The sequence below is a fragment of the Propithecus coquereli genome, unplaced genomic scaffold (genome assembly GCF_000956105.1).
Source record: "Propithecus coquereli isolate 6110/MARCELLA unplaced genomic scaffold, Pcoq_1.0 Scaffold5, whole genome shotgun sequence".
Lineage (NCBI taxonomy): Eukaryota > Metazoa > Chordata > Mammalia > Primates > Indriidae > Propithecus > Propithecus coquereli.
This window is the reverse complement of record NW_012150840.1, coordinates 20492965-20508839: the sequence shown is the minus strand read 5'-3', so window position 1 is coordinate 20508839 and position 15875 is coordinate 20492965. Positions and strand designations below refer to the sequence as shown.

The window sequence follows — 15875 nt, the reverse complement described above, 5'->3', positions numbered from 1 at the left end:
AATTACTTCTAAATGAAAAATCTTTTCAACAAAAGATTTCTTAGCTAGAACACCAAAAACGTGAATCACAAGTGGAAAAAAAAAATTATCCAATTTATTTTTTAAATTATAAACAATGTCTACGATCAACATTAGGAATGAGAAAGGAGTTCTACCTAGAGATACAAAGGAGATGAAAATTATAAGTAATATCAAGCTATTATAGTAGCTCTATTTATTATATAACAAGCTCTAAATTGGCGCTGTCCAATAGCACTTTCAGCAATGATGGAGATGTTTCATATCTGTGCTGTACAATATAGGTTAGTGATATGTACCTACTGAGTACTTGCAGTGAAGTCAGTGCTCCTGAATTCTTTAATTGTTAATTTTACTTAATTTTAATTTAAATGTAGGTAGAAATTAACAGGTTGCAATGTGATTGGATGATGTGAAATTGAGTTGGGAGACATGTCTTGAATTCTCACTGGCATAGAAAGTACACTGATTTTACTGTGACTATTTGAATATTGAGTGGGAAATGTTGATGTATTTTATTGAGGGACTGATTAAAGAAACATCCCCCAAAGCCATCTCTTTCTATGACTACTGGAGTCAAAAAAGGGATTATTATATTTGTTTGAAATGATAATTATTTTTAAAAAACAAAGAAGTAGTCTCATCTCATTTAGCCCTCCTTAGCTTTTGTTTCCTCCTCACATCTAAAATAGAAAAATTGATTTCCTCCAAGCACACAGGATTATTCTGTCATGTAAGATAATGTGTGTGTTCTCTTTGAAATAGTAACACTCCATACTGATGTAAGGCAATAATATTAGGTGTTATGTTACATTTAGTTTCTCTTCTTCAATATTTGTCATATAATTAGGAATAATATATATTTTTAGTTGAACTATGTAATTTATGTTAGTCCTCTCTGCTGCCACATCAATACAGGTGTATGTCTTTTATGGATACCTGATTTGACCCATTGTATTTCATAGCAAACATATAGCCAGGTTATACCACAAGCTATCTCAGTTAAAAGCATTCCTAAATACCAATCCGCCTAAAGCAGAACAGTTTTATCCTATTTATAGTCACATTTTCTTCTCCTAAAGTGCCTGCTTTATTAAAACATCAGAGTTGCATAGCTAAAATTATCAGTCTAATAGAGTGTGAGAAAAACTAAGAAAACACAAATATACTTTGAGATATGTGTGCTAGGGGCAGAATTTCCCTAGTGTGTTACTGGGGCCGAGATGTTAATTATATGCCCCTCGTGTTTTAAGTAAATACTTCAAAGAAATGTATATTTAAAATCTTCCATGTAGTGAATGTCACAGATAATGAAACAGAAGTTAATATTTTATTTCTTCCCAAAGAGATGAATGTATTTAATTAATCGAACATTATTTTTTGTACTTAAGCTTTAGTGTCATGTTTCATTAAAAAGTACAAGTAGTTGTACGAAGCAGATATGTTCTCATAGAATTTGTGGAGAAATAATTATTTTTAATCACGAAGAGTGAGGAACCTATTATTTGGTATTAATGTCCTTTGTGTATCTCTGCTACATTTGGCAAAAAGAAAATGATAATGGATATATGGTCAAAATTAGAGTGATAGAAAAGATAGAAGGTAATGTTTTCAAAGGGAGAATATTTGTGACGTGATTATTACTATAGCCCCTGATGTTTTATGTCTGCTTCCTTACTCATTAAGAATTTGAATCAATTTTTAAAGATTGTTAGTATGTATTTTGCTTGAGCTAAAAAACATTTCGACTCACAGATTTTAAGGATTTTACTTTCAACCAATCAATGCTTTTTTTTTTTGAGACAGAGTCTCACTCTTTTTGCCCGGGCTAGAGTGTCGTGGCATCATCCTAGCTCACAGCAACCTCAAACTCCTGGGCTCAAGCGATCCTCCTGCCTCAGCCCCCCGAGTAGCTGGGACTACAGGCATACGCCACCATGCCCGGCTAATTTTTTCTATGTATTTTTAGTTGTCCGATTAATTTCTTTCCATTTTTAGTAGAGATGGGATCTTGCTCTTGTGCAGGCTGGTTTCGAACTCCTGAGCTCAAACAATCCGCCCGCCTCGGCCTCCCAGAGTGCTAGGACTATAGGCGTGAGCCACCGTGCCCGGCCCAATCGATACTTTTTTAAAAAAGTTTTAAACAGTATAGTCTCAATGAGTGATGGCCTAATTTAGCTTCATGTAGGTATATTTCGGTATTCCCGGATTTGTTTGATTGATTTGAGTTCTTTTATTCAAAGAGACTTTCCTAAGTTCTCCTGACTGGAAAATTGATTAGTTGTCCTCTCAGTATCAGTTCATAAAACACCCAAATTATACTGAAATGAATGAGTTCATCAAGACATGCAAGAATATGTCAAACTAATTTCCCAACAGAGGTGAGTGGGCCATGGCTTAATTGAGAATCTGAGAATTTCAGGTGAAATCCTATTAAATCTGTTAGTTCTTCTGTTTATTTAATAAAGGCAAAACTTTATAATATCCCTTAGAGTTTAGTGCAGAAACTAGAACTGCTGTAGGTATTTTAGGCAATAGATGTTTATAATATCATTGGCAGACCTGGCCCTGCCTAAGCTTCTAATAAGGATTGGGAAGCTGCTGCTGCAGAGACCTCTTGCCTAGCATAAAGGGGAAGATACACTACAGAACAAGATAAATCATGGCGCTATGACCTTGCTGGCCAGTAGCAAAGTGCCAGAATTAGCAAGAATATGGTCCCTGCCTCACTTCCACATTCCAAATCTCTCTACATTGCATCTAACTAATAGATCCTAATTCGTACCCCAAACCCTAGCTCCAGCGAGTGCTAAGCAGTCAGTTTTGCAGCCTCCATAAAACAGAAGAGTATATTAGAGGGAGGCACCAATGGGGGCTGAATGCTATTGGTCATACATAACAGTGCCAGTAATCAGGTTTGTTTTTTTTCAGTTGAGAAACAGGACCTTGCCTTGCATTTGTCATAGCCTGTGAACCTAGCCTTATGTCCATAGTTGGCACTCAGTGAATGTTGGTTGAATTCATGTTAATCCCAGTATCACATTTACGAATACATACCTGTACATCAGTAATGGTATATTCAATCTGCAGTTTCTTTGCAGAGATTTTTTAAAAAAGCCTCTTGTCCATCTTAGTTTAGCTAAAACTAAATCATCTCTAAGTGCAATTAACTGGTCACATGGAAACTGTGAAATGTTCCAGCATGCTGGAAGAGAGTTTAATTTCAACAAATACAAAAATATGAATACAATTTGAATATTTTTTCTTGTACTTGAATCAGCCATTTTCCTTGCTGTCTGGGATATTTACATCCCATTTTGGATAGAACATCCCTGTTCTTTTCAGTCAATGTTTTCATTTTGTCCCTGCTTTAAGTGAGTCATATATTGGGCAGGGATTAGTTTCATCTTTGATCACAGGGTGAGTATTAGGGATAATTAATTGAATTATATTTCAAATGCTATTCTACTTGAGGCTTGTGTATCATTTATTAGCTTTAATGTTGCTATTTTTGCCCTTGGAAAGAAGGGGCTTTATAAGCCTATGTTTGAACCATCATTTTTGTTTCAGTGTTAGCATTTTAGTACATTCAGAAAGTTGCTACTTTTCACTGTACTGGGATTCTAGAAACTGTATTGTGAAACAGATCATTCTATTTTGGTTTGTATATTTTTAGATGAGAAATATTGTAATTAAGAATTGTGTTCTCTCCAAGGATTTGTAACTAAAACACTTAAAATCAATTTGTCATTAATACAAAGTTATAAAAACTCTTCATCTCTATAATAATTAAAATTTAAAAATTATTCTTCTATAAAATGGGTATAATATAAACACATAATTTTGCCATATGCATGTTATTCTAGTATACTAAACAGTCTATATATGTGTGTTTAAATATATATAAATATAAATCTACACCTATTGTATCATACATTTGATGTATCTATAACTATCAAGCTAGTTATATAAATATTAAAATAAAATAGTTAATTTTTTGTCTTAAAATTTAGAAGGGGCTTTCTCAGATATTCTGATACTGTTTGGGAAAATTGAACAAGTGACGTTTTCTCTTTGGTAGCTTTACAGCAGTAAGTAGAGGCTTTACAAATTGATTATATTTCCATTTGGCTTGCTCCTTATGTTGGGACCATACTTTTACTTTGAATTCTTACAAAGATTTGTGAATATTTGGGAGTGGTGTCTTGCTGATCAGATTAACTTATCTTTTCCCTATTCCCCATTGGCTTTTTAAGCCCTTTTCCCTTACTAACACCAGTGTTAAGAGCACTTTGATCTTGAAAGAAGACACTGAAAGAAAACAAAGGGCAGGGGTGCTATGCACTCTTAGTGGTGTTGGGAGTTGTTTGAGTTCCGGGATTGACTGGTAGGAAAATTCATTTTTTCCTCTGTTTCTGTCTCTCTTTTCCTGTCCCTCCCTTTCTTTCCCTTCTCTTTCTCTTAAATACTTTCAGTAGCAACTGTTGAATTACCTTTTTTTGCTTCCTTAGTCACCACCTAATTTCGTTAGCTCAAAATTCTTATATTAAAGAAAGCACCACTGTTAGAAAACACCATATAATCAGATAAAAGCACTAGGCAGCATAAATTGGGAAGAAAGGCAGGACTTGAAATAAAGAAGAAAGAATTGCTCATATACATCATTTTATTAAAAATAATTGTTACGTATCTGTCTTCCCTGTTAGGCTGTACGGTTCTCTGGAGTAGTAGAACGTAGAACCATTCCATCTTATTCAACTTTGTGTCTCATCAACTAGGATATTGCTGAGTGCAGTAAATGTTTATTGGATTGAATAGAAACATATCTGCATTTTCTGCAGAAAAATCGACAAGTGTTTTTTTTTTTTCTTTTCCAGTCTCTCAAATGCCACAGTTTGTTTTTATCTATGATAAGCTACCTCCACTGAATTTGATTGCTGAAATTGAATTCAGATGAGAAAAGAATTGGTTCTAAAAGTCCATTCTTGCTTTAAAAGGATGATCTTCAATTGTTTTTAGTGTTGCCGTAGTATTTTAATATCTTAGTGTTAGCATAATGTCTTTTGGTGATTAATCTTCCTCAAGCGTATATCTGATCATGTTATTTCCTTGCTGGAAAACCTTTGAAAACTAAACTGGATTTCACCATCCCTTCAACTCAGTTTCTGACTTTACTTTCCACTCTCATTTTAGCCTTCTTGAACCATTATTCGCCCTAAACAGCCACTAGTGGTGAAATCTCTTGCCCATGCTTTTTTTGGGTCATGAATACTCATTTCCTTTCCATCAGTTTCCAAATCTTTTCTCTTTTTCACATTTTAGTTTGCCTGTTACCCCTTATTTTATTATCTCTCTTCCTTTCTGAGGGCTTGCTGAGCAGAATTTTTTCTCTTGATTCTACTAACTTAAATCCTGTTTCTACTAGCTAAGCGTGATATCCACTTCCCTCCTGCTCAATGACGTTTGCCCCAATCAGTATTTCTCACAAGTACTTTCCTCAGTGCCTAGCCTAGTGTCTTGAACGTAGAAGGGAATGGGTCATCTATGCCTGGCTTTGTTAGAACCCAAGTCAACCTTATCCTGTATTTTCCTATCTCAGTTTCAAAAAAGTTTCAGGAACATTTACGCATCAGAGATTATATAATTTCTATTCAGGATTTCCTTCTGTCTTTGGAAGGAACATGGCAACTTAGTTATTAAAGAAGTGGCTTGGCTAGTATCCAAGTCATGAACATAGTGAAGTGGAATCAATGTTGGATTGACTATTAGGGACCTGTGGCTAGTCATTTCTCTGCCAAACACTACCTACCTTATCTTGGATTGATCACTCTTCCCGATTTCCTCTATTTCCTCATCTCTAAAATGTAGACACTGGATTATATCTGTAGTTCTAACATTGTCTCTAGTCAGATATCAAAACTTCCTTTTATTGAGTTCCTAAAATGTGTCAATCACTCTTTGTGTGCCTTATCTAAATGATCTCATGTAGATTATCATTCCTCTGAGAGGCAGGTGTTATTGAGTCCATTTTATAAATGAGATTGCTTTGGTTCACAAAGGGTAGACAACCTTCTAAGGTCATAGGGAGAGAGAGCTGGGATTAGAACACAAATCTGTGTGACTCATGCTCTTTCCAAGATAAGCCACTGTCTCCCTAGAGATGTTACTTTTGAATCATTGCAATCTGGCTATTTTCTCATTTGCCCTTATAAATTTTCACAGGAAGTACATAAATACTGTAGATGAATATGTTTATTTAAAATATACATTATTTAGAGTACCCTGGCTTATTTGGGGCAGATTTTCAATTTTTGATGTATGTTTTTAAATGTTCACTGAGGTGTCCAATCTCTTGTGTACATTGACTGTCAAGTATGAGTGGAGGATAAATTGCATTCTATTGTATTTTAGTCACATCAGTGAAATAATAATCATTGTTGAAGTCACTGTGATCATCTTTATGTCCTTTTAAGCCCTCATGGAAAATGTTTTAAATGCAGGCTTAGTAATTCTTATTCATGAATATGAGAAATAGGAAAAAGGTGGGTGGAGAGATTTTTATATGTTAGAGTTGATACCTTTATTCTACGAACTTGCTCCATTACTTTCCTACCTTGTCCATTTTTTCTACTTTTGTAATTTCAGATTAATAAATATCCGTTTATAATCAACATATGCAAAATTATGATCTTAGATGTGTAATCAGTTAGAGTTGGATTTTATGGTGGACCTTATCTACACTAGTGATTTTTTCTTTATAGAACATCGCTTTTCATTTTTATCTTCATCTTAATGTCTTATTCATATGAGTAGGCTGTATAGTCTTCTTAGAATTTCAATAGTACTACTGCAGAAATTAGAAAGGGAGCCAATGGTAATCAACGCCAATCAATTTTAAAGGGAGAGAGTTCTTTTCTACTGTCTTCTAAATGCATTGTTTTACAGGTATTATTTGTAGTTAATTGTTTTTTAATTAAGGACTTGTTTAGGACTTATTATCTTCTATTCCTTTCTGTCTATTTGGCCACTATATTACTGGGCAGAAAAGAGTGAGTGAAGTAGGCCTGAGACAGCTATCTCTAGAAGGCCTGCTGGTAAGGTAGGCCTTTGCCTGGCATCTGAGAACGTGAATGATAAACAGTTGTTTACACTGAGATGACACTTTCCCCTAATGATAATAAGGATAATAATGATAGTAAGGATAGCTTACTGTGCCTAGACTGTTTATACAAAAACGTAGTTTATGTTCAACATCTACTTTCCATCTGGGAGTCTAGAATTTTGGTAGATACTAGGCAGACGGTGCCCAAGTGCCCAGCCCCTCTTCAACACCTTGGACACTAAGTCTCTAATGAGCTTTCCCGGGAGACAGCGCTGAAGGAATTGAGCACGTCCCGTGTAACTCCACTGGGAGAGGACCCTCGGAAGTGCCCCTGGTTTCCACTGTACTTCGCCTCGTGTGCTTTTCCTTTTGCTAATTTTGCTCTGTATCTTTTCACTTTAATAAATCTTAGCATAATTATGATTATACTATGCTGCGTCTTGTGACTCCTTCTAGCTATCACCAAATCTGAGACCCTCGACACAACAATCCATCACCATTTTCCCCCCTTGAAAGAAAGAGAAAAGAAATGGAATTCACATGGGTAAAGTTTTAGATTTAGTTGCAGCTTTTATAAACCTTTTGGCAATGTATGGGAATGAATTCTTGGTAAAAAGGATGTTTCTATGTTCTTGGATTATTCTCTTTTTTGACAGTGCTTATATAGTGAGAAACACATAATGGACTTAATTAAGTCATGTGAAATTTAACCATCCTGCTTCAGTGGCTGAGGTAATTTCACACAATCTAAATATAAAAAATTCTTCAGTGTAGAAGATGTCTGCAGGAATATATAATAGTAATAATAGGACTGAAAATCATCATAATGGAATAAATAGGAAAAATGCTTTTCATTTAGCATTTCATGTATTAATAGTGCATTCAGAAGATAATATTTACTATTTATGCCTTGAAATTTACTAATTTTATAATTAGGAATTATAAAATTACTAATAGCCTGACAGCATTTATATATGGATTAATGATGTGTTTTTACACTTGTGTGCTCTCTATATGTCTGTTTATGTATGTCTGAGCATGCGAGTGAGAGAGTGTGTCCGTGAGGAATTGTTATGAGAGATCTATAGTATAATCCTTTGATTGATGTGGGAGAAATGTTTAATACAATCATATTTTTCTGATTGGTTATTTGAGGAAGATGGATTAAAATGCCAAAACAATGGCTGAATAGGATCCTTAGCAGAAAAATATAGAAAGGAATTCTATGATAAATTTTACCTGGAGAAGAATACAGACTGCCAGGAGCAAAGCAGTATACTGAGAATTTCCAGGCTGAGGGCAGTCGGAGGTGGTGCTGCTCATCCAACTCAAATTCAAACCTGGTTTCCTGTCAGTAGTGAGAACCACACCCTTTTCTGTTCATTTACAATCATACCGAATCAATGACAGTGTTTCCAAATATTATTTTAAGTGCATTGTGTGTAATAGGTTAATATGAAAATCTGCAATTTTTAAATGTGAGAACAAAAGAGTTTACATTCTGAAGCTCCAGGCTCGCCCATGTTAATCCTGTGCCTGTTGTTGTTGCTCTGTAATTACAGATGAATAAATAGCACTGAACTTATTTTGCTTCTGGGTTCAAATGAGTTGCCGTAGAAATACAGAGAATTTTGTATACTCTTGGGTCCTTTATAAATTCGAGCCTATCTAACTGGAACCTTATTTCTGTTTGTTATCTTTTAAACATCTATCTCTTGTTTATTTCCTCTTTCTTTACTGTGGTTATTTTAGATCTTCTCACTATTTAAATATACAATCCATCCCCTTGCTATCCTCCCTAATCAAAGAGAAACTTTACTGCCATTTTAGTAGAACTATCTTTTTGTTAGGCGTTGGGCATCAGATAAGTTCACTTTTTTGTGTTTTTGGTGAGGCAGAATCTCACTATGTTGCCCAGCTTGGTTTCTCCTGGCCTCAAGCAATCCTCCTGCCTTAGCCTCCCAAAGTGCTGAGATTACAGGCATTACCCAGTGCTGCACCTGGCCAAGTTCACTTTTTTGACATGCTAAATTTAAGATGCCTATAGGATATCTAAGTGTAGAAAGTCATTATGCAATTAGATATTTAAAAGTCTGGAGTTTGGGAGTTCAGTCTGGCTTCTGAACTTAGGAATCACTTACATCTCTGTCTACCTATGTACTTACTTATCTACCAAGGATAGGTGGGATGATGCTTAAAACCTAGTAGAGTTATCTGTATTTAAAAGCTGAGTGGTAGAAGAGACTCAGGAAAGAAAAGGAAGAAAATGGAGAACTAGTAAAATGTGTTATGAAAGTTAAGGAAGAAGAGAGACTTAAGAATGATCAAGAGATAATCACCAGTGTCATATGCCACAAGGAAACTAGGTGAGAAAAGATTTTTAAAGAGTCCTTTGTATTTGACTGTAGGTGATCTTTGGAGATCTTGGTGAGAGCCATTTTATTTATTGTATGATAGGGATGGAAACCAGATTGTAGGGGCATTAAGTGTAGACTACTCTTTCTAAGAGCTTGGCTTAAAAGCAAGAAGAGTAGACAGTACTGGTTAGATGATAATGTAGGATTGAGTAAAGTTTTTTGTTTGTTTTGTTTTTCATTTTTTAAAAAAATCATTACTTTTATTTTTTAAGATGGGAGAAGTAGAACAGAATGATCCAGAATGAAAAGAGAGGTTCAAGACATGGAATAAAGCACATGATTGATATAGTGAAGCCCTTGATGGATATGGAAGGAAATAGCAAAGATAGGCTAATTTGCCCAAGAGGAAAGGAGGAGAGCATCACCATTGATAAATTTCAGGATGGTATGAGTAGGACATTTTTGGGGTGTCCTGCATTAACTGCCTCAATTTTACTTCTAAAGGAAGAACTATATAACATGCTAAAACTGAAGGAAAAGATGGTAGGGTCAGAGATGAGACATTTTGGAATAGCCATTGTGTGAGCTGGGTAGAAAGAAGCATATGGAGAACTTTCTGGGTGCTAATGAGCTGGCTCTCCATGTGTGTTTACATCAACTGGTACTATGGTGTGATTTTCCTTAGAGGACTTAATAAGCTGACATAGGAATTAGGAATTTTTTTAGTTCACTTAGAGTTGGTGGTTTTGTTGTTAAAATTCCGGGGTTGAACAAACTGAGAAAGGAGTTTGAAATGTAAGCAAGAGAGTGGCTAAAGTGAAAAAATATGGTGATTGGGTTAGAAAGCCAGCAACAGGAAAGTCAAAGGAATGGTCATCTCCTTGACAATGAAGAACAGGTTTAGCAGAAGGAAAGGAGTGAAAGAACTGGTTAGATTGACAGTTAAAGCCAGAGGTGGGGGCTGCAGGGGCACCGGTGGTGAGGAACCTCTTGCTTCAAAGGAGGAACCGTGGGAATGGCTGAAGAGGCACCGCGTTAGGGTCATCTGAGAATAAGAAAGTTTAGCAAAGGGTTGAAAACATGGACTCTGGAATCAGATTATCTAGGGCCAAATCCCCATGTTCTGACGTATTAAGTATGAGATCTTGGATGAGTTATTAACTACAGCAAGTGTTGGTTACTTTCTACTAAAATAGGGATAATAATAGTGTCTTATTTTAGTTTTTTGTTGGGATCGAATAAGGTAATTCATATGAAGAATTTGTTTAATCCCTGGTGCAACTCAGGTACTCACTAAGTTTCCATAATAGTCATAGTTGTTTTATTATTATTGGTAGCTCCTCCTTTTCATTTAAATCTCAGCTTATACATCACCTCCAAAGAGAGACCCTCTCCAGCCACAATGTATTGAATATAGACCCCTTCAGGTAACTCTCCATCATGTTTTAGCAATTTAGCTCTTAAATACTCCCCCCTAATTAAATTGTTAGATTTTTGGTATTGAAGCCATGTCTTATTAATCTTTCTATAAACCATATGCCTGATGAATAGTAGGTATAACCATCCCCTCTCCAAGTATTTGCTGAAAAAAAAAAATCAGTTCCACCTCTCTTTTGATGTGGAATCATTTGATTATGCTTGTTAGTAAAGTTGATTTCTGGAGTATTGATAAAATTTTTAGAATAAGGGCAAAAGGTAAACCACAATTCTGAAGATTTTCTGATATCATTTTAGAATTTTCCACACAAACAAGTGCACGGCTCTCAATTTACTATTTTGTTTGGGTAGATGAAGTCTCTTCCAGGATGTATTGAATTTAGCAAATTGCACAAATGTAAGTAATCTTGTTGCTCGGAAAGCGAAGCTTGCTTTTGAGGCATGATTTAGAATTTTTGCCATAATGTCAAACCATGACTTTAATCATGAGAGAAATTATATTTAACTTTATTTGAGCCACAGATCATGGCTAATGGAATCTGGATCTGAAAATTCTGCTGTTGGGTCCAGAGGAACTTGGTAAATGTTTCTAGTCTGTTCATTAGTCAATGTCTTAGTACGGATGATACTCATTATTTATTCAACTCACAGTGTCATCTTAGCCCCTTGAGCCCATTCTTATTTTGACACATGACCTTTTTATGTTACTTTTGTTACCCCTAAGTATTTGAAAACTAAGGCTTTGGAGAAACAGTTTATGTGACATGTCTTAAGCACTTAATTTCTGAATTTGTCACTTTCTTACAAAGTTTAATGTTAATGATTATAATATTATTTGTATAAAATGTATAAAAGCAATATTCTCTATTTTTAACTTAAAATATTTACTTGATCTCAAAATATTTATTAATCATGATGATTTAGTGTAATTTCCAAAAATATTAATGGCCACTCTTGTTTTAGGGGATCTAAAGGTTTAAGTGTTTTTTTTCTTGATTAGAGAAATATTCCAAATAAAATTAAATTAAGTTTATTTAAAAATCTATACTATAGATATAATGATTCATGTCAGCTTGAGATAAATGCTTCAACTTATAGCATTATGTTGGTTTAGCTGGAAATAATCAGTCTATAAATACTGGGAACTTAATATAGTGTTCTTTATGTTTCTGTCATTTTATTGTTGCTGATTTTTATTTTATTGTAATAAAATTTTATGTGCTGCCAGAAAGTGAAATGTTACATATGATTGCTGCTAATAGATCTCTGATAATCTGACAAATTTTAAAATATTGATATTTCTTCAGCTGGACAAAACACTAGGTTTTTACTAAAATAGTGCACACTGTTTTTCTCAATCATGCCTTCGATTTTAGTGACAGTCAATTGGAAATATACATATTTTCCCTTTTTGGATAATAAAATAGTCTATAATGAGGTAATATTTCTATAAAAAATTATTCCCAACTAATGAGATTATAAAATACACAGAAAAGAACTCATATTTTCTAGATTGATGGCTAATGAAATTTAATGCCGATGATTCCATTTCAGTGGCATTAGACATTCTTGCTTGATGATATGTTATACGTCCAATTTTGACAAGAATATGTTCCTAATGTTTCACATGCTTTATTCCCAGAATTTAACACGTGAATTGGAGAAGAGGGAAAAACAACAACTGCAGATGTTGGATCAACTTAAGGAGATCCAGAATCACTTTGACACACATGAGGCCGAGCGTAAGCATGCTGACCTTCAGATCTCAGAGCTGACTCACCATGCCGAGGATGCAACCAAGCAGGCTGAGCAGTACCTCAGTGAGTTACAGCAGTCAGAGGCCCTGAGAGAGGAGGCGGAGAAGAGGAGAGAAGACCTGAAACAGAAAGCTCAAGAATCCATTAGGCAGTGGAAGCTTAAGCATAAGAAATTAGAGAGAGCGTTGGAAAAACAATCTGAAACTCTTGAACAATTGTCAGACAAGAATAATCAGGTATTAAAACCAAATTCTTAAGGAATGATTTTCACTGTAACCAATAGTTCATTTATCCATCCTTTGAACAAACATTTGAGTGCCATAGGTACATAAAATCTGTTGACATGTCCTTGATAGAAGAGTCTTTATGTCTTGGCTATTTCACGGTAAAAAAGTTAGTTTTTTATTTTTTAAAACCTTTTTTAATAGTTTAACATTCTGTGGCTTTTAAGAGTTGGTCCTTGAAATAGATCCACCCCTTGCCCCAGTTTAGCTTTAAGTTCCCTAAATTGAATTACTCTTTATTATTCTAATATTCAAATGGAAGAAAATTACTAAATCTTCCTTAACATCACATGATTTTCTTCCCAGTGCATGTGTTTTTAAATCATTTATTTGTATAGCTATACTTAAGTATTGATTAGAAAGAAGCATTTAAAAAATGCAGTAGTGAGTGGCGGGGGCACGGTGGCTCACGCCTGTAATCCTACCACTCTGGGAGGCCGAGGCGGGTGGATCGCTCAAGGTCAGGAGTTTGAGGTTGCTGTGAGCTAGGCTGACTCCACGGCACTCTAGCCCGGGCAACAGAGTGAGACTCTGTCTCAAAAAAAAAAAATGCAGTAGTTACGACTGGGCCATTGTCTGGCAGCAGGTATGATGGGCTTAGTTAAATGAATGACGCTGACTCTTACTAACTCAGCAGTGTTATCCTCTTCAAGACTTTGCTTTTATGCACTTTTGACAACAAAAAGCATTTCACTGATCTATGTATGCATTTCACATCATTTTTTTCTCTTGTATAATCAGTTACTTTAAATGGATTTTACACTCCTGTGTTGATTCTCAACTGATATGTCTTTGGGTTGAATTAAACCCAGATGTTTATAAGATAATAAGCAGGAAAGTCATGATTGATTTTTATCTATGTTTAGTCTTGGTTTATCATTTGTGCTTTGTCATTTGTCACTTGTCAAGAACTCTGAACATTCCAGAAGAATGATTATTTGGATAAGTTGATTTTCTTTCAAAAGAAAACAAAATGTAGGGCATTATATTTATAAAATCAATTTTTGGCATTTAAGAGTGACAGATGCTTATTTCAGATGAGCTGTCATGCAGAAGATACTTTATCTTTTACATATGAATTTCTTGGACATATAAGAAGATGAAGGAAGTGATCACTTTGCACTTACTGTGGATTGCTTTTCTTTTTAACCCATCTGACACATACTGGGTGGCTGGTTGCCCTGAGGTAAAGCAGTTCTAAAGCTTTCAGACTCGAATCTGAACTGATTTGATCCCTGGAAATTGCTCTACCTTGATTATTCTGTTGTCAGCCTGATGTGGCAACTGGTTCAATGAGCCTGGCTGTAAGGGAAGTAGCTAGAGAGAAGAGTGGTTGAGGGAATTGATTTATTGATAATCACCTGGGGGTTTTAATTAATTAGAGGAAATTTAGAAGGGTCCATGTCATCAGACAGTATCCTAATCCATGGTGCTGAGAGTTTTGTAGATCGAGTTTTTAGAATATTAAAAATCGTTAAACAATCATTTCTCAGAATATTGCTGATATAATTATTTTTATCACTTAGCATCACTAATGATAAGCAAAGAAGTAGTTTTAAAGTGATTGCCACAGTTAGGGTATTATCACAATTATCACAGCAGGCATTGTAATTTCTCCTTTAAAAGCCTTAAAAATTAATGCAGCATGTTGTAGTTAGAGCAATGGTTAATCAAGGAAAAAAGGGAAAGAAATGTTTTACTACATATTCAAGTGTCCGGTAAATCTGTGATGTGGAAATACATGGTAAATAATTTTGGAAAAAAAGTATATTTTTAAATATACTTTAAATATACTGTTGAATATTACCTCTAAGGGATAGTTAATTCTTAATAAAATCACAAAATTACCTTACGGCATTAGGAATACTGTCTACTCCCTGTTTGTTTTATAGGGTTAATTATTTTTAAAAAGTGACTCCAAGGTGTATTTGGAAGTATGTATTAAAATAAAAGTGATACTGGTTTACAAATATAACATATTGTAGTTTAAATACTAAATAATTTAATAAATAGCCTTGTTGAGTTATTTTATATGTTCAAATGATGCAGTCTTTGTTTTTGCAAAAGGTTTTGTGCCTACTTCCGTTTCTCTTTTTCTAGTGTAGTTTATTTTCTATTTTAAGATTTGCCACTTAAAAATATATTGAAAGTCAAAAGGCTTTTATTCTCTTAAAAATTGCTTTTCTCCCCTGCTTTACTCATTTCTGAAATCTCAGTAAGATTATCAGATACATATATTACAAAGCTACTTCATTACTGAAGGATATATAATATCAAACAAATAGCATATCATTGCAGAACAAAACAAAGATCAGATTGTATACTTTTATTAACAGGAAGCAAAGATCAGATTGTATACGTATCCTTAACAGATAATCACATGGATATTTACATCAGGGAATCATGATCTACTTTAGGGATGTGTAGATGAACACACACTGGGAGACCTAAAACCCTGTTGATAAAAATAATCTAGTTGTAAATTGTGATATTTTTTATTTCTCTTTTTCTTCTAAAGTGCTGTTTGAAATCACTGGTCTTTATATATGCTTTGAAAATGATAAAGGAAAAAATTTGAACTTGAACACTGATCATAGTATATGCTTTTCTGAATGTTTCCAAATTTTTTCATATTCTTTTTTAACATGGATAATGGGAATGCTTCCTAGGTTTTCATTATTTTCCCCCTTGATATATTGGCAGAATAATTGGCTTGCCCATGTATCGAGCTTTTTGCTTGATAGTATTTGACTTCAAGAATCTTAAATTGCTTCTGTGTATTTCACTCCTGCTGAGAAAAAAAGAGTGTTAAATGTAGTAGATGCTGTCTTATAAAATCTGAATTTTTTAATGGTTGAAAGTAAGAAGGGTAAGTGCTAAAGTGTACCACTTTTTAGGTGTGTATACAGTCCTATCATAT

At 34.5% G+C, this 15875-nt stretch overlaps 1 protein-coding gene across 1 annotated transcript in view; it reads left to right on the top strand.

Moving 5' to 3' along the window:
• CEP128 (centrosomal protein 128kDa) overlaps positions 1-15875 on the top strand; it is a 414369-nt gene that overhangs the window by 103213 nt on the left and 295281 nt on the right. Inside the window, exon 11 of the mRNA XM_012656064.1 lies at positions 12557-12907. Coding sequence (XP_012511518.1) covers positions 12557-12907 — 351 coding nt within the window. The remainder of the gene's footprint in view (positions 1-12556; positions 12908-15875) is intronic.